The 22,260-nt window shown below is 40.2% G+C and overlaps 1 protein-coding gene across 5 annotated transcripts in view; it reads right to left on the bottom strand.

The window, feature by feature from the left end:
* Positions 1 to 22,260, bottom strand: part of kntc1 (kinetochore associated 1) — a 58,342-nt gene that overhangs the window by 28,939 nt on the left and 7,143 nt on the right. For 4 of the 5 annotated variants that reach the window (XM_061818040.1, XM_061818042.1, XM_061818043.1 and 1 more), the window contains exons 6-34: positions 21,495 to 21,572; positions 21,384 to 21,418; positions 21,191 to 21,301; positions 20,377 to 20,470; positions 20,199 to 20,251; positions 17,930 to 18,045; positions 17,251 to 17,305; positions 17,075 to 17,173; positions 16,103 to 16,146; positions 15,951 to 16,016; positions 15,791 to 15,866; positions 14,422 to 14,547; positions 14,043 to 14,209; positions 13,845 to 13,956; positions 11,093 to 11,236; positions 10,959 to 11,015; positions 10,820 to 10,891; positions 9,957 to 10,076; positions 9,318 to 9,461; positions 9,135 to 9,230; positions 8,958 to 9,061; positions 8,775 to 8,877; positions 7,547 to 7,681; positions 7,342 to 7,461; positions 6,792 to 6,864; positions 5,926 to 5,993; positions 5,592 to 5,839; positions 3,666 to 3,838; positions 820 to 920 (exon numbers count right to left, since the gene is read on the bottom strand). In XM_061818040.1, the coding sequence (XP_061674024.1) occupies positions 820 to 920; positions 3,666 to 3,838; positions 5,592 to 5,839; positions 5,926 to 5,993; positions 6,792 to 6,864; positions 7,342 to 7,461; positions 7,547 to 7,681; positions 8,775 to 8,877; positions 8,958 to 9,061; positions 9,135 to 9,230; positions 9,318 to 9,461; positions 9,957 to 10,076; positions 10,820 to 10,891; positions 10,959 to 11,015; positions 11,093 to 11,236; positions 13,845 to 13,956; positions 14,043 to 14,209; positions 14,422 to 14,547; positions 15,791 to 15,866; positions 15,951 to 16,016; positions 16,103 to 16,146; positions 17,075 to 17,173; positions 17,251 to 17,305; positions 17,930 to 18,045; positions 20,199 to 20,251; positions 20,377 to 20,470; positions 21,191 to 21,301; positions 21,384 to 21,418; positions 21,495 to 21,572 (2,990 nt within the window). Of the gene's footprint in view, positions 1 to 819; positions 921 to 3,665; positions 3,839 to 5,591; positions 5,840 to 5,925; positions 5,994 to 6,791; positions 6,865 to 7,341; positions 7,462 to 7,546; positions 7,682 to 8,774; positions 8,878 to 8,957; positions 9,062 to 9,134; positions 9,231 to 9,317; positions 9,462 to 9,956; positions 10,077 to 10,819; positions 10,892 to 10,958; positions 11,016 to 11,092; positions 11,237 to 13,844; positions 13,957 to 14,042; positions 14,210 to 14,421; positions 14,548 to 15,790; positions 15,867 to 15,950; positions 16,017 to 16,102; positions 16,147 to 17,074; positions 17,174 to 17,250; positions 17,306 to 17,445; positions 17,571 to 17,929; positions 18,046 to 20,198; positions 20,252 to 20,376; positions 20,471 to 21,190; positions 21,302 to 21,383; positions 21,419 to 21,494; positions 21,573 to 22,260 lie in introns of those variants that run through there. The other variant, XM_061818045.1, reaches the window with a different exon arrangement.

Below are 22,260 nucleotides of genomic sequence, written 5' to 3'. Positions count from 1 at the left end.
CACAGGGGTCGGGTGCAGTGTGAGCTGGGCGGTGGCAGAAGAAGTGACGTGGAATGTCACCTCTCTGGCAGGGAAGGAGCCTGAGGTGGTGTGTGAGGTGGAGATGTTCGACAAGTTACAGTGACGCTCGCCTTCACGCACAGCTTGGGCTCTGGTACCAGTTCTTTTCAGAGGACTCCACTCCTCTCTGGAGTTGCCCATGGTGAGCGGCGCTGAGTAGGTGTGGGTATACTTGTTGAAAAGGAGATTCCCCCCCAAACAAGTGGATGAAGTGGCCGGGGAAAAGATAGCCTGGGTGTTCCTCCTAAAGCTACAGTGCTTGCGACCCGACCTCGGATAAGCAGTAGAAGATAGCTGGATGGATGAACTGTCCCATCTTAATTGGAATTGGGATTGTTAAATATCTTCCTTCTTAGATTAAATCAATAAATTGATAAATAAATAGGTGGTCAAGTGGTGCGACTGGTTAGAGCATCTGGCTCACAGTTCTGAGGACGAGGGTTCAAATCCCAGCCCTGCCTGTGTGGAGTTTGCATGTTCTTCCAGTGCCTGCGTGGGTTTTCTTCAGATACTCTGGTTTCCTCCCACATCTCAAAAACATCCATCAATTAGAGTCTCCACTGTAAATTCTCCTTAGGTGTGACTGTGAGTGTGAATGGTTCTTTGTTTTTATGTGCGCCGCAATTGGCTGACAACCAGTTTAGGGTGTTCCCCACCTCCTACTTAAGATAGCTGGGTTGGGCTCCAATGCTCCTGTGACCCTTGTGAGGATAAGGGGCTCAAATAATGGATGGATGAATAAATAAAAACAATGCTAACCTTGTCTGCAAAGCCGTAGTTGTCTGATAATTGGCATTGGTGATAAATGTCCAAGGCGAACCGTGTTGATTTGCAAAGCTCCAAACAGTCCAACAGGAAATCTGTAATCATGTTCATACAGTACATTCATGACAAACAATGAAAATAAACACAGATAACCCTGAAATGTGTTAAGATTGCACATGATAGTGCCAATGCCCTGAATAAATGCAGAACTGGTCTAAGTAAGTATGTTCAAGTTGTATATCTCAACTGAGAAATTGAGTTTGGATGTCTGAGAGGAGGCAAGTTTAAGCTGAGTTCTTGTTCATGGAAGTTACGGAGCGTTTTCACCACATGTGCGTGTAAATTTGCCCAATTTCTTTGCTTTGTTGTTTTAGCCTCCAAGTGAGCGAGGTCCATCTTCATCTACACCTAATGCCGCCTTCAAAGTCTGCCATAATGAATAATATCCTCCATTTTAAAAACTTTAAAGACCAACTTCATAGGTGAATCCCAATAGAGCTTGTGCACGCGAGGTGCCTATTTTCACAGCACCATATTGCCGGTCAAAAAAAGCTGCTCGACAGTGTGGGGGACATGGAACCGGAGCAGTATATTCACAATCCCCGAGACTTGTTGTGCTGTTGGTTGTCACAACAGACGAGACACATATTCAAAGAGATCATTCTCTGGAATACCAGCTGAAAAGACGAGAAAAGATCGATGGATTTCGGCAATTTAACTTGATGGATGATGCCCAACCAAATACACACGACTGTGTAGCGATCACTTCACTTCAGGTAGGAATTATTCCCGAGAAGTATTTACAATGCCAAGCCGGCTAATTTGACAACAATGCGTTAAAAAAAATGACAAGGAGTCGTCTCCAACGTACACGGAAGCGTGTTGCAGCCAGACGTTAATCTTCGGTAAACCTCTCCCCAACAGACTTTTTTTTTCCCTAAAATGCATTGTTCTCAAATGATTCCAAGGCGTATTTAAAAAAAGAAAGGTCACACAGAGGTTTACTAAAGTTCAACGTGTGGCCGCAACCCGCTTCCGTGTACGGGGGCTGAAGCCTATACCAGTGGTTTATTTTCTTTTTTTAAATACGCATTGGACTAAAAATGTTCTCAAATGAGTACAGTGCATATTTAAAAAAAAAAAACTCTGTTACGGAAAAGTTCATCAAAGTTAAACGTGTAGTTGCAACATGCTTCGTGTACGGAGGAGCCAACTCGCTGTCTTTTTTTTTCCCAATCATAGTTAATGAATGTGAGTTTGTGTAAAACCAGGGGTTATTTATTTAAATATTGGTATTTGTATTGAAAAAAATCTGATTGGCTCCATCAAAATGTGGGATTTATTCTTGATTGAGAACCGATCCAGCAACAAAGTATTTGTATGCATCCAAACTTTCTACACTTTCAAATTTTTCTGTGAATATGTCGACGACTTACTCACCAGATCCACGTGTAGATCCAGCTGTCCAAGGGAAGCGGAAGCTGATTAATAGTCCAATTTCTTATCGACGAAAACATCGACTTCGGAATTAAATATGGGTCCTCTATGCCATGTGTCTCTCATTGTATGTATTGCATGTACCTTCATTTATTATCACCTTCTAAATGTTTAACGGTATTGGACAAAACTCTGGGCGTCGTGCTATAAGACGTATTTTCGCGTCATCTCCAACTGACTTAGCATTGAAGAATGGTTTGTTTGACCGGCACTTCCGGCCACTGATGTGATTTGATGATGTAGGTGCACAAGCGCTATATATCCTCCAGGAAATTATTAAGTTGAGTATTTTTTGGGCCATTTTTGAGTTTGAAGTTAGTTCAATTTGTGTTGTGACATAACCTCTTACATTGCTCTGTTGCATAATACATTTAACAGCAACATCTGTAAAAAAAAAAAAAAAAAAAAGGATAGTTGTAGGCTGATTTCCAAGATCAGCTCTTCTCATCGATGTTACGTGTGCTTCACAGTTCTCCTGGGACCAAAACCTCAACACGGAAGAAGACACTGGCTAATCTAATGAGCACAAAAAGTTGCTTTAATACAAGAGAGGATGTCTGCTCCAGAGGTGGGTAGAGTAGCTATATATTGTATGCAAGAGTCCAGTTACTTGATGATAATGTGACTCGGGTAAAAAGTAGTCCTCCAAAAATATTCTGAGATTATTAGTAAAAACTACAATGTGAAACAACTACAAGTAATGCGTAAACAGTGAGTAACGTGATTTTTTTAACCGGAGGCTTGAACATAAAAAATAATAATAATTTTTTTTTTTTTTTTTTACTGCAAGATGTTTTCTCAAGTCAAGTGGACTGAAATATCCAGGTTTGTGCAAACATTGCCTAACAAATACTACATGAAAACTGTTGTTTTTGTTTGTCTAAATGTAAACACAAGTAGCCTACCGTTGCCTTCATGGTAATGAGAACCTTCCCAAAATGGCTGCCACATAAGCGCAACAATCTTATCTAGTGTTAATAACTATGATTGGGAAGCCTAGAGGACATTGTGTCGTTTGATTGATGAACTAGACTTCATATTCAGAAATAACGTCTGTGTGGGAATGATTGATATGTGGAATGGATCTAGTTGCCAGTGTTGAAGGAGTATGAAACAGCCTATGATAATGACAGTGACGCCCACCTCATTCCCAGGAATAACTCATTGGACGTCTACGATTCATTCAAGTGGTGTATTTTGAGTTCAAATGGTGAAAGCGACTGATTTTCAAGTACAAAAAAAAAGCCATATAGCGGGACCTTGAACATGAACCGCAATATAGCCGGGAAACAACATACATCTCTCGACTCAAAAGGTACTTGAAGACAATGCCGTGTGTTTACCCGGGTGGCATATAGTGACAGCCTGGCAAGCGAGGTGGTGGATGACGGCCAGCAGGACTTTCTCGTGGGGCAGCACCATGGGCACGTCCGCCTCCAGCATATGGTACAGTGTCTTGGCGGCGGTGAACAGTACCTTGCCGGTGCCCGTGTTGCAGTGGTGTTCATAGAGCTCGCTAAAGATGAACGCAAAAGGAGACATAGTGGAGACGATGTTGAAAAATAAAGTTTACCACTAGGGGGGCCTACCCGATACACCGGGTACAGCCAATGACTGCCAGTCAAGGACCTAACAATCATAGTAATAGGGGGAGATGGGTTATGGCTTTATGTTGGTGCTTCTGAAGCTGAGCCCACAAGGGCTGGATGGCTACTTGACAATAGGGCGCCAATCTCATGCCCCGCGGCTGCCCCTTGAGTTCTTCTCGGGTGCCTTTATCCAGCCTCAGTTCCACCAAGGGACACCTTCGTACCCTCGGGCTAGGTTGGGCCTGGCTTCATTGTAGGGCTTTCTAGGTTGGGGTTGTCTCTCCTGTGGAGGGAGTGGGCCTGGGGGGGAGGGGTTTGGCTCTGGGGTGGCATTGGTTCCCTGTGACCTCCTCCAGGTAGACTGTTGTTGGGCTGGCAGACTGCCCTGGATCCCTCAGTGTGGGAAGTGTTCCATCTGCCAGGCTGCTCTCAGGTGGACTCTTGGTCTTGATCCAGCCTCAATTGACTGGGTGGAGTCATTAGCCACCACAGTACACATTACAGGCATAAGAATTACAGGACACTTCTGTCAGTCAGTTTGCATCCCAAATGGTGTCACTTCATTTCCATGTGTCTGCAGACATACACCACTTTTTTGCTTGGTGTGGGGTGACTAACTTATTGTGACAAATAATTCATGAATATGCAAATTGCTTGGGTATCCCGTCACTCACACTCAGGTCCAATAGATATGTAGAATTTACATAACCACTCCCACCACCCTTCAGTTATACAGTCAGGTTCATGACCCTTGTCCTGGATGCTTGCTCTCCTCTCCTTGTCCTGTCATGTCTTGTCCTGTCCTTAACAGGAAGCTGCACTACTCCACCATAAAACACTCATATTTCATGTGTTATTGTTCTAGATACGAGGATTTACTTTTCTCATCCCATTTACATTTACTGCTTTGTCTTTTGTTGACATCTTTTCTCAGTCCCATCTAGCAAGATTGTTGTGTTTGACTGATCATCTCTGATTCTAAATAAATATCCATTATAATCCTAAGAAACACGGAGGCATCTTAAGAACTCCACTGTTACTAGGTAACACTATTTGGCAAAAAAGGGAAGTAAGAGTGGAGGAAAAGTGTGCTAGTTCCCATTTTCAAGAACAAAGGTAATTCACAGCATTGTGGGAACTACAGAGGAACAAAGTTGAGAAGCCACACAATGAAGTTATGGGAAAGATTAGTGGTTGCTAGACTCAGGTCAAAAGTCAGTATCTGCGAGCAACAGTATGGTTTCATGCCTAGAAAGAGTACCACAGATGCATTATTTGCCTTGAGGATGCTAGTGGAAAACTACAGAGGAGGTCAGAAGGAGCTACATTGTCTCTTTATGAATCTAGAGAAAGCCTATGACCAAGTACCAAGAGAGGAACTGCATGCGCATGTCTGGTGTGGCTGAGAAATATGTTACAATAGTACAAGCAGAACAGTGGTGAGGGGTGCCATAAGTGTGAGAGGAGAATTTAAGGTGGAGGTGGGACTGGATCAGGGATCAGCAAAGAGAAGGAGAAGAAGTTTCTCCATCTTGGTATACATTTGACTTTTATTTTAGTTAAAAGTGTAAAGAGTTGGCCTAAAGTTGACTTCAATTTTCTATTAAAATTATTAAAAATACTATCGCAGGGAGCAGGAAGGGTGTCAACAGGGGTGTTCTGGAAAATCTCTCATCATACCTGAGGATGGGGAGGGCTTTTTGGACATTGCCTGTCCTCAGAGCTCGCAGGGCCAGGTCGGACCAGAGGTCCTGCTCACTACGCTGTAGCAACCTGCACAGACGATGCAGGCCGGCCTCAGTGGAGGCTGTTGTGGACAAGATGGGACCCTGTGTACGCTCATAGGCCGCAATATGATGCTCCGTGATCTGCTTTTGGATGTTGGGGTCTTTGTAGTTGGTGGGAGTGAGGAAGATATCAAAATGTTCCTGATGAAAACCAAGAATAGTATGATTAATCAAAAAGGGGGGGCTAATATGTGTACTGATAAGTCAACCTAATGTGTGGCATTCACCTGTAGTTGGGCGATGGCCTCGAACATAAGGAGATTACTTTCACACTCCATGATTCTAAAAGAGTCATCTGCAGAAGACATAAAGGCAAGCAAGATTATTACTTTGTTTTTTAACCTACATAACTTTGAGTCTCACATAGTATCGTTGTCAAGCAAAAACTTATATCCAAATTTATTCAATCTCATGTTTTTCACCAATCTAAACCATAGGTCAGTCTCATTGGTGGCTAGATTAGCCCAAAATTTTACTTAAGCAAGAGTACTGTTACTTTCAAATAGTATGACCCAAGCAGAAGAAAGAAGTAGTCCTCCAGATAAATATTTGAAAAAGAAAAAGTACAAAGTAACTGGTGAGGTACCATTTTTGTCATGTTTCACATTAATGAATCACTTTGTAAACTTTCCTCCCGTTTACTGTGTGTTGCAATGCGGTCATGTCCCCTGTGATTGGCTGGCAACAATGTTGGGGTGTACCCTGCCTCCTCCCCGATGACAGTTGGGATTGCATTGAAGACCGCCAACAGTCGCACTCACAATCACACCTAAGGGCAATTTAGAGTGTCCAATTAATGCATGTTTTTGGGATATAGGAGGAAACCGGAGTGCCCGGAGATAACACATGCAGGCACGGGGAGAACATGCAAACTCCACACAGGCGGGGCCGAGATTGAACCCCAGTCCTCAGATCTGTGAGGAGAACGCTTTACAGCTGCGCCACCGTGCCCCCTGTATACATATATATTGATGTACTATATACACACACACAGTACAGACTCTACCAGTCTCTCTGAATCTCTCCTGCAAGCTGCTCCAAGCTATACAGCTGTGCCACTGTTATTTCAGAAATTAGTAAATGTGGTACTTACAATTGCGTATGACGCGCTGGTATTTCAGTGCCTCCACCATCATCTGGGCAATGACCATCTTCTGTTTCTTGTGCTATTACAGAGACACGCAGATTGTCTCAAGTCTTAAAACTCAAGTACAGTACACAAAATGATATAGCGAGGGAACAGTTTTCTATCGTCCATCCATCCATCCACTTTCTGAGCCGCTTATCCTCACAAGGGTCGTGGGATTGCTGGAGCGTATTCCAGCTATCATCGGGGAGTTGGTGGAGTAAACCCTAAAATGGTTGCCAACCAATTGGAGGGCCATAGAGATCACAATCACACCTAAGGACAATTTGCAGTCTCCATTTTATGTTAATGTTTTTGGGATGTGGGAGGAAACCCACGTACCCACGGGAATACGGGGGCGGGATTAGAACCCCGGTCTTTGGAACTGTCAGGCCAACACTCTAACCAGTTACACCACTATGCCGCCTGTGAGGCATGTATTATTCTAAGATGTTTGTACTTCGTGACAGGTCGCAAATAGAAAGGGTTCAGTCTATATTTAATATGCTTAACTCACATCATCAGAGATGTGGTCTTTGTCCTCCAACTTCAGCATTGCCCAAGAAGTGAGATGCTCCATCACGCAGGCAAGGTCTTCTGAGGCCAAACTTTTTAGTATGGAGACACACTCATTGCTCTAGAATTTTTTATTTAATCAAAAAACAAACTGAAGATTGCATGGCCAGGAAACAAAATAAATTACTGCATATTGAAACACTAACCTGGCCTTGGCTAATCAGTGGGATGAGATACAAATAGTAGATATGCGATGTCGGAAGCTTGTACACTTCTGCTAAAGTGAGGGCATCCTGCAGACAATTCGGAGAGTCCCGTTTCAAGATGTATCGAACTGCCGTCTGCAAAACAGAAGGTATCAGTGAAAAGGTGGAAATTAAAATTAATCGAGAGAATCCCCACTATATTGTAGCTTTTTGATCTTTTTTTTTTTTTTTTTTTTTAATGGGGAGGTTGTTGTCCCCTTAGAAGGCAATGCATGGATGATGACTGATATTCCGAGATTAACGTCACCTTCGGCATGGAGTTAAAAATTTCTTTCATTCTGATGTTTGGGCCAGCTAATTGTCTAGTGGACTTCTTTTGTGTGGTGTGAGCATTTCCCTCAGTTATTTTGGGATTTCTCTGTTTTGTTGGATTTGCAGCATTAATCTTTTATCTTCTTTTGAGATGTTTTCTGTGATTGTCGTATTTTATCTTGGATTTTTTTTTTTTTTTGCCATTCTGTTCTGTCACAGCATTTTTCTTTTCATCTTAAGTTTTTTACCGTTGTTTTGTGTGAATGTGGATTTCGTCATAAATCATTCATGCTATGCAGTATAAAGCCTTTTGCTGTGCATTTTCCACTATCGGCCACCATAGCTTTATCTATTTTCTGATTTTTTAAATGTTACAAAGTGAAAAAATAATCCAAAGGTACAAAGATCTTGCCAAATGGAAAAGTAATAGCTTTGTTTTATAGTGGACAATGTGAACTTTTTGGTTTGTTTTTTTTGTAATGGTATTGCATTACTAACAGAGACACAGTGTGTGCGTGTGCGTGGTGGGGTTACAGCTGCCCTTTGCAACACAGCAGGTGATGTGTGGTCATTACAGCAGACAGTTTAGATCACATAGGCTATTAGGCTCCGGGTCCTGACCCAAAAGTAGTCTCATGGACCAAAACCATTGGCAAAAAAAAAAAGGTTATGATTCAAGACATACAGTACAGGGCGCTTCTATTTTAAGCAGTGCAGAGATTTTACAGTAGTGACAAACCCTACCGACCAATCACGTGAGTTTAGCCTCCTCAAATTATTCAATGATAAAAGGATGTGGAAAGTAAAAAACTAAATATCTTTTGTATATGTTGTTTTTTATTGCAAAATTTTCAACTGTTGCAAGTTGGAAATGGAATGTATCCCCCGCAATTAAAAGAGGTTCAGTGTATTTTACCATAATTTGACTTGAACTCAAGAGGTTATAACTGCGGATCCCGTGGGCACGCAGAAGTTTTCGGATTTCCATCAGATGATAGCTCTCCTTTAAAAGTTCCTGCCTGTGTTAAAGGCCATAAATCAAACAGTGATGGTTTTTAAGACGATTAAACGACTGCTTGGGAGAGTAGCGATGACATACTTGGGTCCTTCCATCTCCAGGTATTGCTGAACCAGCTCCTCCACCACTTTGCTCCAGGGGAAGACAGCTTTCTGCATGATCTCCAGCACCGCGTCTACCATTAGCTGCAGGGAATTTCATGTTTCACTGGTGAAAATGTCAATGCAAGCAACGCATTTCTTGTGTAATGTGACTGACATCCATATCTGTCATGCATCCCAGCACTGCCACTGCTTTGGCTTCCCATGCTGTGAAAAGTGTTGTGGTTTGGGAGCTGCAACGTTCTAGCATATCCTGGTTTAAAAAAAATAAAAATAAAAAAAATCATGATTTATTGTCACTTCACATCAGGCTGAACTGTGCTTGTGTTTTTCTTTTTACCTTAATGTACTGTAGAAGGAGCTGATCCAAAAGAATGTCATGCTCCTTAGAATAAGGCAGAACGTTGTTTTCCACAGTGGCGGAGATCAGCTCTGGAGCCGCCACTTTATCCAGCATAAGGAATGCTACACTGCGTATCTTTCCCTAATAGTTACATCCCAAAAAGTTGCAACTTTGAACAAGAAAAAACTTTTTTTTACAGGTATGAAGTAGAAAAGCTTAGCTGTACTATGTAAACTTTCAACAGCTGTGTGTAACTACTACTACAAATGTCATAGAATTGTACCAGTTAACAACGACTGCTTCACTGGTAATAGTAGTAGCAACACAAATGTGAACTATTGCCCACTTTTGCATCAATAGGAAAAGTTGTATTCCATAGTTGTCTTACTGGTGGATAGAAAAGTCAGAAATGTTACCGGTGCATTCTAATTGTTCTAACAATGCACTGAACTGTTTCACTTGTGAGAACACTGAGAGCACCAGTACAGAAACCTGAATATAGATATCAAGGATACAAAATAAATGCTAGAAAGGCTTCCCTTTCCTCTATCCTCCATTACGGCACTAAGTGCTCTCATGGTGGCAGCCAACTGCCACCTCAGGTATGTGAGGAGTATTGGTCAATCAAACACAAACCTTCTCAAAGAGAGACAGGGAAGGTCTGCAGTTGTATTTGGTGTGAAGGTCCAGCAGCTGACGCAAGTTGGACACCAGGGTCCTTAGATTCTCTACTTCTTCTGAAATGCAATTGTCATCCTGAGAAAGAAGACAAAGAGCAGATGACGTGAAGATTTAGAAGCCCAAAAAAGTGTGGCTCATTTTCTTTATTCTGGCCCACCAAATCTGTAGATTTTTTTATTTATCCGTTTTCCACAATATTGAACTAAAATGTGTTTATTCAGGAGGCACGGTAGACGACTGTTTCGCACATCTCCCTCACAATACTGAGGACCTGGCTTTAAATCCGGCCTTGCCTGCGTGGAGTTTGCATTTTCTCCCCATGCCTGTGTGGGTTTTCTCCAGGCACTCCGGTTTCCTCCCACATGGTAAGTAAATGATGGCTCTAAATTGCCTGTGGGTGTGAATGTGCAACTAATTGGTTGTTTCAATGTGCCCTGCGATTAGCTCGAGACCAGTTCAGGTTGTACCCAGACTCTCGCCCAGAGTCAGCTGGGATAGACCCCAGCATGCCAAAGACCCTGGCGAAGACTAGTGGTACAGAAGATGCATTAATGAATGAATGTTTACTAATGTGCTAATGTACTTACAGTTCTGAGGACCCGGGTGACATGTCGACATGCTCGAGTATAATATCACGCAGCCCCAGTACTGACATTTAACATTTTTTCTTTATTTTCTTAAAAGGTGTTTTTCCCACCTCATTGACAAATGACTTGCCCCATCTGTCTATTTTAAAGATAAAAATTGTCCCTCAGAGCAAATGTGTGCTGACCCCTATAGGCACTAGGTTAGTGTGTTAAAATAAAACAAAAACTTACAGATTTCATCCATGACCATAAAGATGGCAGTCCAAGCTCTGCCAAGGCAAGCCCGTTCAGTGGCCAGGCGCCCTGGAAAAACGCATTAGGTTACCAACTTCTAGATTGAATATGCAGGGGAAAAAAACTTTCCCTCTACCTTCTCCATCAGCTCCAGATTGCGTGCCCTCTGCTCAATCCATCTTGCCAGGATTCTCTGAAGGCAAGTAAAAACATTTAAGCACTATTTTTTTTTTCTGGTCAATGTAAGTGGCTGTATGCTAACTGTACTACCTGTCCTGGTGGATATACTTTCCGAACAAAAGGAATAAACACTGTCCTAAACCAGGGACAAAGGTCTTGGGATGGCAGATCCTCTGGAATGGCATCCAAGACGGCCTCCAGGCTGCTTTCATCAAAGCTGCCTGCAATCTGGCCCTTTAATAAGAAATCACCACAAATCACATCTCACTCATCCTTCACTTGTTTGATGTGCGTCCCGCATCCGGATCCATAAATATTGACAAGGATGCAAGTACCATCTATCTGCGGTATGGCTTTGTACTCTGGTGTGGTGCTGGAAATTCAGAATAAGAATATTTTTCTCTTTTTAGGTGTCGGGGGGAACAGGATTTGAGTGCAACTAATTTCTTCAAATATGCCCCCTATTTCTGACTGGTTCAGTAAAAAATAAATAAATATAAAAATCAATTAGAAAGTGCGTACAGGTGTCAAATCATTTGAAAAAATTAAAACATTTTTTATTTAAAAAGTTACTTTTTACTGCTGCAATTTTATCCACCAAAATATACAACTCTTCGCTGTAAAATAAACGATTCTCTCATCTAAACTGTGCAACTTTAAAATTGTAACTATATGATTTTCTTAGAAAATATACAACTTTATTCTTGTAAGAGTAACATTTTTTAAATTATATTACTTTTACATAGAAATATAGGCCTTTGTGCCAAGATTACAACTTTTTTCTCAAAAACTAATCAGACTATCTTTTCCAAAATATTACTTAACGTGCATTAGATTCAGACTTTTTTCCCTTAAAAATAATACGTTTCCTGCTATACTTTGTTTTAATCGAAATAAGACTTTTTGTCTTGAAAATATGCAAGTTTATTCTCCTAAAATGAAAACGGTTTAAAAATGTAATAACTTTTCCCCTGAAAATGGACAACATTTGTACTCAAAATATTTTATTTTAAAATATATATCCTTACTTGTATAATTACAAGTTTTGTCACCAAAAAATTAGAGACAATTTAAAGGTACAGGCACGCAAATGAAACCAGTGTGGGTATCATAAAGCTCCATTGTCATGCCTATAAACATTCTAAAATAGATATTGTAATGAAAAATACATATAACATTATTCACTTCAATGTCTATACGAAAAAATAAATATGAGCAGAGAGCGTGACATCCATGCGCAAAGTTGTGGAAGTCTCATTCAACATCCAAGTGGTCGCCATATTCCCTGCAACGTCATCAGTGGATGTTACACCGGGACATTCGCCATTGAAAAAACGAGTGGCAACTTGCTATGGAACACGGAAGCTCTTTTCACATCAAATCACATCTCACAATCGAGTGAAATGACCTGGGCAATATTATCCCATCATTTCGAGGCATATTTTGATGATACGCGGATCACTTCTAACTAACAGTATGTAGTATGTAACCGGCAGTATGTAGTGTCCTCAGGAGGACCCATGCCTGGCCGGAGGGAGAGCTCCTTTCTCCTCCCGCACGCAGCCAAGCTGTCGCCGGCAAGCAAGCTATCGCTGGCGGGTGAGCCGTGGCGAGAAGCCGACGCGAAAGTCGTTGTCGGCGAGTCGACATGCGAAGTGGGGTGCCCAGACACTGCTGGCCATTGGGGGGAGAGCCCGGCCAAACCACCTCCCTGCCCGATTCAGCTCCGTGTAGGGGCTAACGCTGGGCCCGGCCTTGTTGTGATCCACAAGACCGGCTCGGCCTTGTCGACAAGGCTGGTGGCGATCCACAAGGCGTGCAAAGGCCGTGCGGAGGCCATCCTTCAGCGGCTGCTGTGCAGAAACTGTCCGACGCACATCGACGCACTTAGCACCCCTGACTTTCTGATGCGGAACTTTTGTTATGTTATGGGAGGATTACGTCCTTCCCCCTGCCAACTACTTTTTTTTAGTAGCTCTATACACACCAACCTGTCATTTGGAACCCACAAAGCTCTCGTCATTTGCACCTGTGCAATCCATTTTTCATGACGAACCGGGTCTTTTTCAAAAGTATGAAGAGTAAATCCATTTTCCAAAGTGTTCAAATAATATCCAGCAATAAAACGAGACGGCATTTTGGTTAACAAGAAGGAACAACGAGCTACCTTCCAGCAGGTAAAACTAATAGAAACAAACGAGTCCACTTGAGGGTGGTCCTGCCATGTACATCACTTCCTGCTTCTTCTCGAAAACAAATCCTTCGAGAGCATATTCACGGCGGGAGTTACAAAAAGCCGTATTTATCAAAATCCTGTTTTGTGGTGAAAAAAAACGGATGGATCCATTCCTGCTATCTTTTTTCATTAATACTACATACTAAAAATCATGCATTTCATGACAGTGGACCTTTAAGACACTACAGTATATAAAAAATATTCAATCACTTTTTCTCATAAAATTACATGTTCAATATCAATAGGCCTTGTGAAAAATGTAATACATTTTTCTTGAAAACCTTTTCTTCAAAATATGTTTTTCCTTGAAATGCAACTTCTCGCCAAAATATCTAACTCTATTCATGTAAAACTCAGACTGTTTCTAAAAATTGTACAACTTTTGACACCTCCTTTTAAAAACATTTTTTAAACTGCAAGATTTTCATTCAAATGAATTTTTTTTTGTCAAAACTCTTCAAAATCAATACTGGTAAAATTGTGACTTTTCTTCAATAATTTGAGGCCATCTAGAAACTACCGATTTTAACAATTTTTTCTTCTTGAAACTCAAAATGTTTTTCCCCCCTCAAAATGACACATTCCTGGAGGTGGTCTTTTATTTACCTCATATTTTAGCCAGAGAAGTTGAGCCCCCCACAGGTCTCCATCTCTCATGTGGGTCAGAATATCTCCGAATATGTCCGTACTGTTCAGGAACTCAATCCAGGCAATGCCGCTGTGTGTAATAGAAACGTATCACAATCACTGCAAATATACTGTACCTCAATGTGGAAGATTTTGCTTCAAAGTGCAAGAGTGTACTTGAATTTTTCGTGGCCATGAAGGCTGCAAAACGTTGCCAGTCTGGCTAGAGCCTCGTAGATCTGCAAGGATGAAAACCGCGTGGCAACGTAGTTCAGCATCTTCTCCGCTGTCTCAAAGGTTGGCCACGGAGCCTTGAGGCAGTAATCCACCACGTACTCCTTATCCTGGATCAGGGGTAAACAGCAGTGGGAGTAGATTTTTTTTCAGCTATCTGTAGTATACATGAGGATTACTTTTTCTGTTTACTCCCTAATTCCTACATTTGAACACTTATACTTTCCATTGCAATGTTGTTGCTCATCGTCTCTTAATTGGAAAATACCAGGAGCATTTTGCATGAATTTTATCTACTTTTTCTCGACTCAATAATACTCACAGCAATCTTCATAAGGTTGATTCTGGCCTCCTCCGCGAGCTCAGACCACACGTCTTGTCCGTACCCGTCCACTGACGCCGAGGCTAGTTTCTCCAGCACGAAGTCCAGTTTCACCTTATAAACCAGCTGAACAAAAAGCAGCATTTTTAGGAGGTTGTAATTTCAGCAGTGTTTCCACATAGTTTACATTTACAAAAAAAAACCAACAAAAAAGATTGTCACATCACATCACCAGATGAGAAACTGACACAAAGTGGATAGATAGGTTAATTGTTCTGCCTATTACTGTACTTTGCTGGCATGAAGACAAAAACATACATATACATTATTAGTATGTACATCTTTATCAAATCAATTAAATGAAATTGGTGAGATTTCCATGGCACAACAACTTGGGAATCACTGGGTTAGAGTCCCCCTCCCATTATTAGAATATTTTGACTCAATACAAGAAGTATAGCAGTAACTCGACTTACAAATTGAATTATTTCTTTGATGTTATAACTCATTTTACTCATATCAAATTAATTTTTCCCATTGAGATTTTTTTGAAATGCCATTAATATGTTCCAGCATCACCAAAACAGCACATTTTTCTTGTTTTTTTTTTTAATAAATAAAAATATCAGTATTGGACAAAAATAAGATAATTCAAAGAAACTGGTTCTAAAAAGTGTGATTACTGTAGATAATGTTTTCATTCATTTCATTCAATTCGCCCAACGAATGTACTCATTTTGAGTACATGTTCTTGACAGTTTGTCCTTTTAAATAAATGGTTAATGGTGCATAGGTGAGTGTGGCTCTCCTTTCCCACCTTTGAGGGTACAACAGCACCTAACATTTTTGCCATTGTTTTCCCACCTCATTCGACTATTTGAAGCTTGCTCGTAACAAAGCAAAAAATAAATAAATACATTTATCAAGTGACAGCTAATAACTCAGAAAACATGAAAGGAATAACTGTTAACAGAAGTTGGAGGATACAGGTCCAAATTTAGTAGAGGTTGTACAAAATGATTAATGTTCGACGCAAGCGCGCTTAAAAACAGTTAAAATGACCCTAACTACATAACATAACTATAAGCAACTATATTACTCTCTTTTCCTACATGGATTCTTGACATTTTTTGTGTTTACTCATGATACAATCCTATGCATATAGCTCCCACTTACATGCCATATCACTGTCATTATGGTGAAAAAAAAAAACATTAGATGTGCAGACCAAGGAGAAAAAAAAAAATAAAAAATGACCAAAGATGACGCCTTCCAATCATGTTTTCATGAAGATGAATACACCTCCAAAATTGCGGGAGTTTTTGATTGTCATTTAGCTTTCGAGATGGAGAAAGCAAACATATCATACCTCTAAATCCAGCTCAAATAGGGCAGCAAACTTTTCTGCCTCTTCAAATCTTTGTTTGTAAAGAAGTCTGCTCAGCCTGGCGGGAGAAGATCAAAGTGAGCACCACTGAAATTATTCAACGATAAATTAAGGCATGGCAGTAAAAAAATGACCTACGTACTTGTTCTCTGGCAAAGTCTCCGTCAGGCATCGGATAACAAGGGAGGAAACGCATTCTCTTCTACTGCTGCAGCCACAGTGAAAGAAACATTCAGTATGAAGTAGCACTGACCAAAAGGATTGGCCAGTAAATAGCATGCGAGTCAATATTACCTTTCTGATGTAGTATGAATCGCCTCCACAAAATAAATGGTGTCCTGAAAAAGAAGGTGAAACTTATGAACATGTGCAGGTATGTACAGTAAGTCTTTTTTGGTAAGCCATACGCCAAAACGAAGAGGAGACAAAAACAAGAGAACATACACAGTAAGTTTAACGAAGAGGATAAGACTCCAGCCTTGACTCAATATTTTTGTTTAGTGTGACCATACCCACAGTCATTTATTTAAAAAAAAAACATTTGTTTTGCTTTACAGTGGTGAATTTCTGTTAAACCATTTATGACCATTAAGAATGTTAAAATAGGGTATCCGCATTTTTAAGGAAGGCCACTTTAACCAAATTCTAAACTTTTAATTCCCTAATATTAAACTTTCATTTATAATTGAATAAATTACAAACAAGAAATTTACATTTTAGAAATGTAAATTCATAAATAATAAATCACATTAAATATGTAAGAAAAATATTTAACGATAGTTAAACAATTAAGTAAAATATTTAATTTCAATTAACTAATAAATAGTAGGTGAGGAATGAATATTTTAAATTAACTCAAGAATTAAAAGCATTTATTTGTATATATGTACAGTACAACCTTGGTTCTCGACCACAATCCGTTCCAGAAGGCAGTTTGAGTTAGTTTTGCGTGCGTTGTTATTTCTGGCTTTTCTCGGGGCGTTCGAGTACTGGATTTTTTTTTTTTTTTTTAAATAAGAAGCAAAAAAAAAAAAAAAATCTCAAAGTTTTCATTCAAAATCTGATTTGTACGAGAATGGGGAAGTTTGAGAATCGAGTATTCACTCTGTATGATTGATTATTCATGTACTCTACTTGTAAAAAAATCTATACTTTAAAATTAAATACATAATATGGTTTAGAAAAATTAATTCAAATGGAGAATTATTTCCTATGGGAAAACAGTCACAAAATTGTGATCCACTGTAGCAAGTGCAGACTTCTCACCATGCTTATTTTTGTCTGGACAAGACAGGACACTGAGAAGACATCCAGGCAGTAGCAAATAGACATAGAGGGCAAACATCGGATCCGTAGTGAGTTAGTCTAAAAAAATAAAATACATTTTGAAGTTGAGGACTCCGAGTAGCATGAAGGATTGAACGTTAAATTGATGCTGCTACCTGATTGTTGTCTTGTTTTTCCAGTGTGATCATCTTCACGCCATCCTCCGGTCGACTGGAATCAACAGTGCTGAGTTAACCAGGCTACATAAAATGTACTCTAATCTATACAAGTGAACCTAATTTGACATTTCTATAAACCTTTGAAAGTGCATGTCCACCCGTACAATGCTCAATACATTTTACACAACTTACTTCTCTCTAATATGAAGCAAACTTCACAACTGGCGTTTGATCAATGAAAATTTCCAAGGACGTCCAGTTTTGTGCCTTTCTGTGACCCCTCCAGACACTCTAGATTTCTGTTATAACCTGCTGGTCACATAAAATGCCGTGATACCTCCCTCTAAGAACATCTCTTGTGAAGCTTTGTTTGTATCACTGAGTGCCATCAGCAAGTTGTAATAGATACAAAGAGACAAAAGGAGTCACAGAAAGGCAAAACATTATATTAATGTTGCCATTCAGCTTCTTGCTAGAGAACAGCAAGTTCTGCAAAAATCATTGAAACACTGAACATATGTTCAAAGTTCAAATTAATTTCACCTATAAACGTTCAAATTAAGTTCACCTATAAAGGTTACAGTAGAATCATCCTGAAATTTCACCCAAAGCCCAATATCCCAAACTCTTGTTTCCTTTGTACCATGAATTTTAAAGCAACATGAATCCCACTTACCTGCCCACCAAGGCCGGTGAGCTGTATTCAGTGATTAATTCAAAGTCGAGAAGCGTAACATTCGGCCAGACGTGAGTCATGATCATGAAATGCAAGTCCCAAAGACTCAGAACTTGCTGGAGGACATAAAGTAATAGATTAAAAAATAAAAAGGCTGTGTAAGTCCCTGTAAAATAAAAAGATTCAGTATACCGGTACATCTAAATTTGACACATTACAGAAAAGAGTATTGATAACCCTGCCAAATTTGAATCAAAGAAAAACGAAATTATCTATCCATCCATTTTCTGAGCCCCTTATCCTCACAAGAGTCGCATGAGTGGTGAAGCCTATCCCAGCTATCTTTGGGCAGGAGGTGAGGTACGCTGAAATTGTTTCTAGCCAATCTAGCCACATATTAACAAACAACTATTCAGACTCACATTCACACCTACAGTATGTGAAATTTAGAGTTGGTCAATCAACCTATCATGCACGTTTGGCAGATGTGAGAGGAAACCCGAGTGCCTTGGAAACCCAATAGAGGCACAGGGAGAACATGCAAACTCCACAGAGGCAGGCCCGGGTTTGAACCCCGGTTCTCAGAACTGTGAGACAGATGCTCTAACCAAAATGATTCAACACTGCAAACAAGCAAGCAGAGAGGATTGTGGATGACGCAGTCAACATGGGGCTGCACTTTGAATCACCAGGAACACCTCAATGGAAAGGGAGCTACACGAGGATCCTGCTCGTGGACTTCAACTAACCATCATTTCCAAACTCCTCTCTTCCAAGCTTCTCCAGATCAGTATCTCGCCTGCCATCTGCCACCCTGATTGGCAGGACACATCAGGTGAGGCTGTGAGACACCACCTCATCCATACCCACCATTAGTAACGGGGCACCCCAAGGATTTGTCCTTTCTCCACTGCTCTTCTCTCTCTACACGACTGACTGCACCTCAGCACACCCGGCTGTCAAACTGCTGAAGTTTCCAGATGTCGGTATCGGCATGGGGCTCTTCAAAGGCACTGACAAGTCTGCATATGGACAGGAAGTGTAGCGGCTCGAGTTGTGGTGCAGCCATCATCTGGAGCTGAACATGCTCAAGGCTGAAGAGCTGATCGTGGACTTCAGTAAGCATCTCTTCACCGCAGCTGCCCCTTGTTAACCGTGGAGAACTTTAAATTTGTGGAAATTCGTTTCTCACGACATGAAGTGGGAGAACAATATCAACTCCATGGCCCTGCAGAGGATCTGCTTCCACAGGTGATGAGGTACTGCTACGCACCAGTCATCCAATCGGTCCTGTGCCTATCCATCACAGTTTGGATAGGTGCCAACACAAAAAAGAACAAACTCCAACTATAACCGGCAATCTGGACTGATGGAAAATTGGTCTGTACCCCCCTACTCACCCTTGAGGACTTGCACTCTGCCAGAATTAAAACAAGAGGATGCAAAATCCTCTTGGATCCTCCACATCCTGATGACTCCTTATTGCAGCCCCTTCCCCTCTATCAATGCAAACTAAAACAAGCAGACATTCCACGAGCTTCTTCCTAGAGGACTCAGTATCATTTGCACAACTGTAATGTATCAGCAATACCACATGACTGGGAACCTTTTATTGCCAAGTGACTCTCTGTAGTGTGTTTTTATGTTTTGATGTCTCAAAAATATTTGGTTGTCAACTGTCATACTAGAGTGGCTTCAACTAGCGGAGGCAAATTCCTTGTGTGTTTTTGACATACTTTGCAAATAGAGAGGATTCTGCTGTGCACGCACTCAAAGGCAACAACGAGCGACTCTAAGGCAGCCACACGAGCGGACATTGAGACTAATTTGGTGATGAACGGCATTTTGCATTGTGTGTGAGCATTAAAATGGAAGACTTGCATAAAAGATAATGTGGTGCTCTATTTAAATATACCAATTTGCTTTATGTGTAGTTTTATGCTAAACTTCAACTGTGAGTGTAAATAGACAGCTTGAAACCTCTCCTCTGAACAATTGTTGACCATTTTCCAAACTGTTCATTAGAGTGAAGTTTACTTACATAATTAAAGTACAGAACGGAAGTCAAGACAAAAAAAAATTAAAAAATTAAAAACTTGTACATCAGGTCACTTGTAAGTCAGGGTACCACTATACATGGTTGTGTAATTTCTTTCAAATGGATGGATGACAACGCACTTTCAGAGACTGAAATATTTGTACTGTATATCAGAAATTTAAACATGAAGCTACAACCATTTGCATGAGATGCAGCAACGAGTGAACTCACCTCCGTGTCAAGAACATACATAAGATTTTCCATTACCACCATCTTCTTAACACCTTTAAAGCCCAAAAACAGAATGAATAATTTTATTTGGAGATCAACAAATATTTACATGTAGAAGCTAACAGCTGTTGCACATTGGTAGAATGTCCATGTTTCTTATAAATATTGGACTTCTCACCTGATATTAAACCTTTGTCCAAGGATTGAGCAAGACACATCTTGGAGTGATGAGGGTCCATGGTCCAGTGAGTGACTGCATGTTGCCCATCTCCCTGTTGTTGAATTCCATGTGATATAATGCTTACAAACACACAATTGCTGTGGGCATTTAATGACTGCTGTGGTCATTTTATCAAGAAACTACATTTTTCATGTCATCATACTGATAAAATGTGTGTGTTGCAAATGTTGGATCTCAGTGTGCATATAAGAGAAGAGAATTTAAGACCTATACGATCGCGAAAATACGATGAAAAAAAAAAGGACAACAAAATCTGCAAGTATGCAGGGCCACGAACAGTGATGTATTAGTGATATATTAATATATATAAATATAATACAATCAGCAAATTACTACCTTTGATAAATGACTTACATATTTAAGAAATAAACAGCATAGATGTTTTGTACATGCAATAATGTATCAACAATAAATGAAAAAAATTAATGCAATACAATAAATCCAATATTTATTGTAAAACTACAATGTTAAACCTTATTTATGTTCATTAAGTTGCAGGAATAAATGTTTTCCCCAAATATCTTCACACTGCAAATTATTTACAATTCCATTGGATTGGTATGTACATTTTTTATTTTTACAAATGTACAGTATTAGATTTGCAATAATTAACTATAAATAAAAAAACAAATGAAATATTGTTTGTGAATATATAGAAGATATAGGCACTACAACAGTAAATCATCAGAGGTAACAACATTAAAACATAAGCATTATTGAGTGTATCGCAAATATATAAAGGTGCACTCACCCCTATCAATAAATGGATTTCATTGGCCAAATTGAATGTGACTGCATTGCTGCATCCTTCTTTGTGGGACATCTCGGTAGAGGTGAAATCTATCTTGATGATACTCTGAAGCTGCATTCAGCACAAAAAGTCTTTTCTTTTTTCTTTCAAGTGATCATGCCATCACGTAATGAAAAAAAACCCCAATTCTTACCTCTTTCAAAGCAACCATGTCCATACTTTCAACGGCTTGGACAAAAAGGAAAAAAATAATCTTAATTTTGATTAAATTGATGTTTGAGATGATAAACACAGGTGTGTATACCTATTTTGATCTTTGCCAAATTCAGGTTGGTGATGTGGAAGAAACCCTCCTTTATAGCCAGAAACACATGGTACAGGCCTGTAAAAAAAACAAAGAAAAAAACCCCACCCAAGTCCAAAATTTTCTTGATTTTGTAGCAACACTGTACATACATGCACACACATATTTACACACATACACGCACCTGCACACAAACACGGCAGATGATTTAATTTCCATATACTATATTTCCAAGGCTTTGGGGCTCCAGTGAACAACTGTCAGCGCCATTATCCACAAATGCAGAAAATTGGGAACAGTGGCAAACGTTCCCAGGAATGGATGACCAACTAAAATTATCCCAAGAGTGCAACGATGACTCGTCCAAGTGGTCAAAAACAACCTCGAAGAACAGCTCCTTGCGGACCTAAGTTAAAGTGCCATTGACACATAAAGCATGATTTTTAGTATTTTTTAAATTTTGAAAAAAAAAAGGCAGCCGGAATGGACCCATCCATTTGTTCACCACACGTCATTAGGTTGTCATATATGGATTTTTGTATCACCCGCCATGAAAATCCTATCGAGGCATTCATTTTGGAGAAGCAGCAGGAAGTGACATTTTTTCCAGATGCCCACTCACAGCTTTGCGTGTATATACCAGTTTTAACGGCGGGAAAGTAGCTGTTTTTTCCTGCGTGTTAACCAAAATGCCGTCTCGTTGTATTGCTGGATATTGCCTGAACACTCAGGAGGATGGAGTCACTCTTCACACAAAAAACCCAGT

Source organism: Syngnathoides biaculeatus, chromosome 4 (genome assembly GCF_019802595.1).
Source record: "Syngnathoides biaculeatus isolate LvHL_M chromosome 4, ASM1980259v1, whole genome shotgun sequence".
Taxonomy (NCBI): Eukaryota; Metazoa; Chordata; class Actinopteri; order Syngnathiformes; family Syngnathidae; genus Syngnathoides; species Syngnathoides biaculeatus.
The sequence above is the reverse complement of the archived record's forward strand: the minus strand, read 5'-3'. Positions and strand labels throughout refer to the sequence as shown.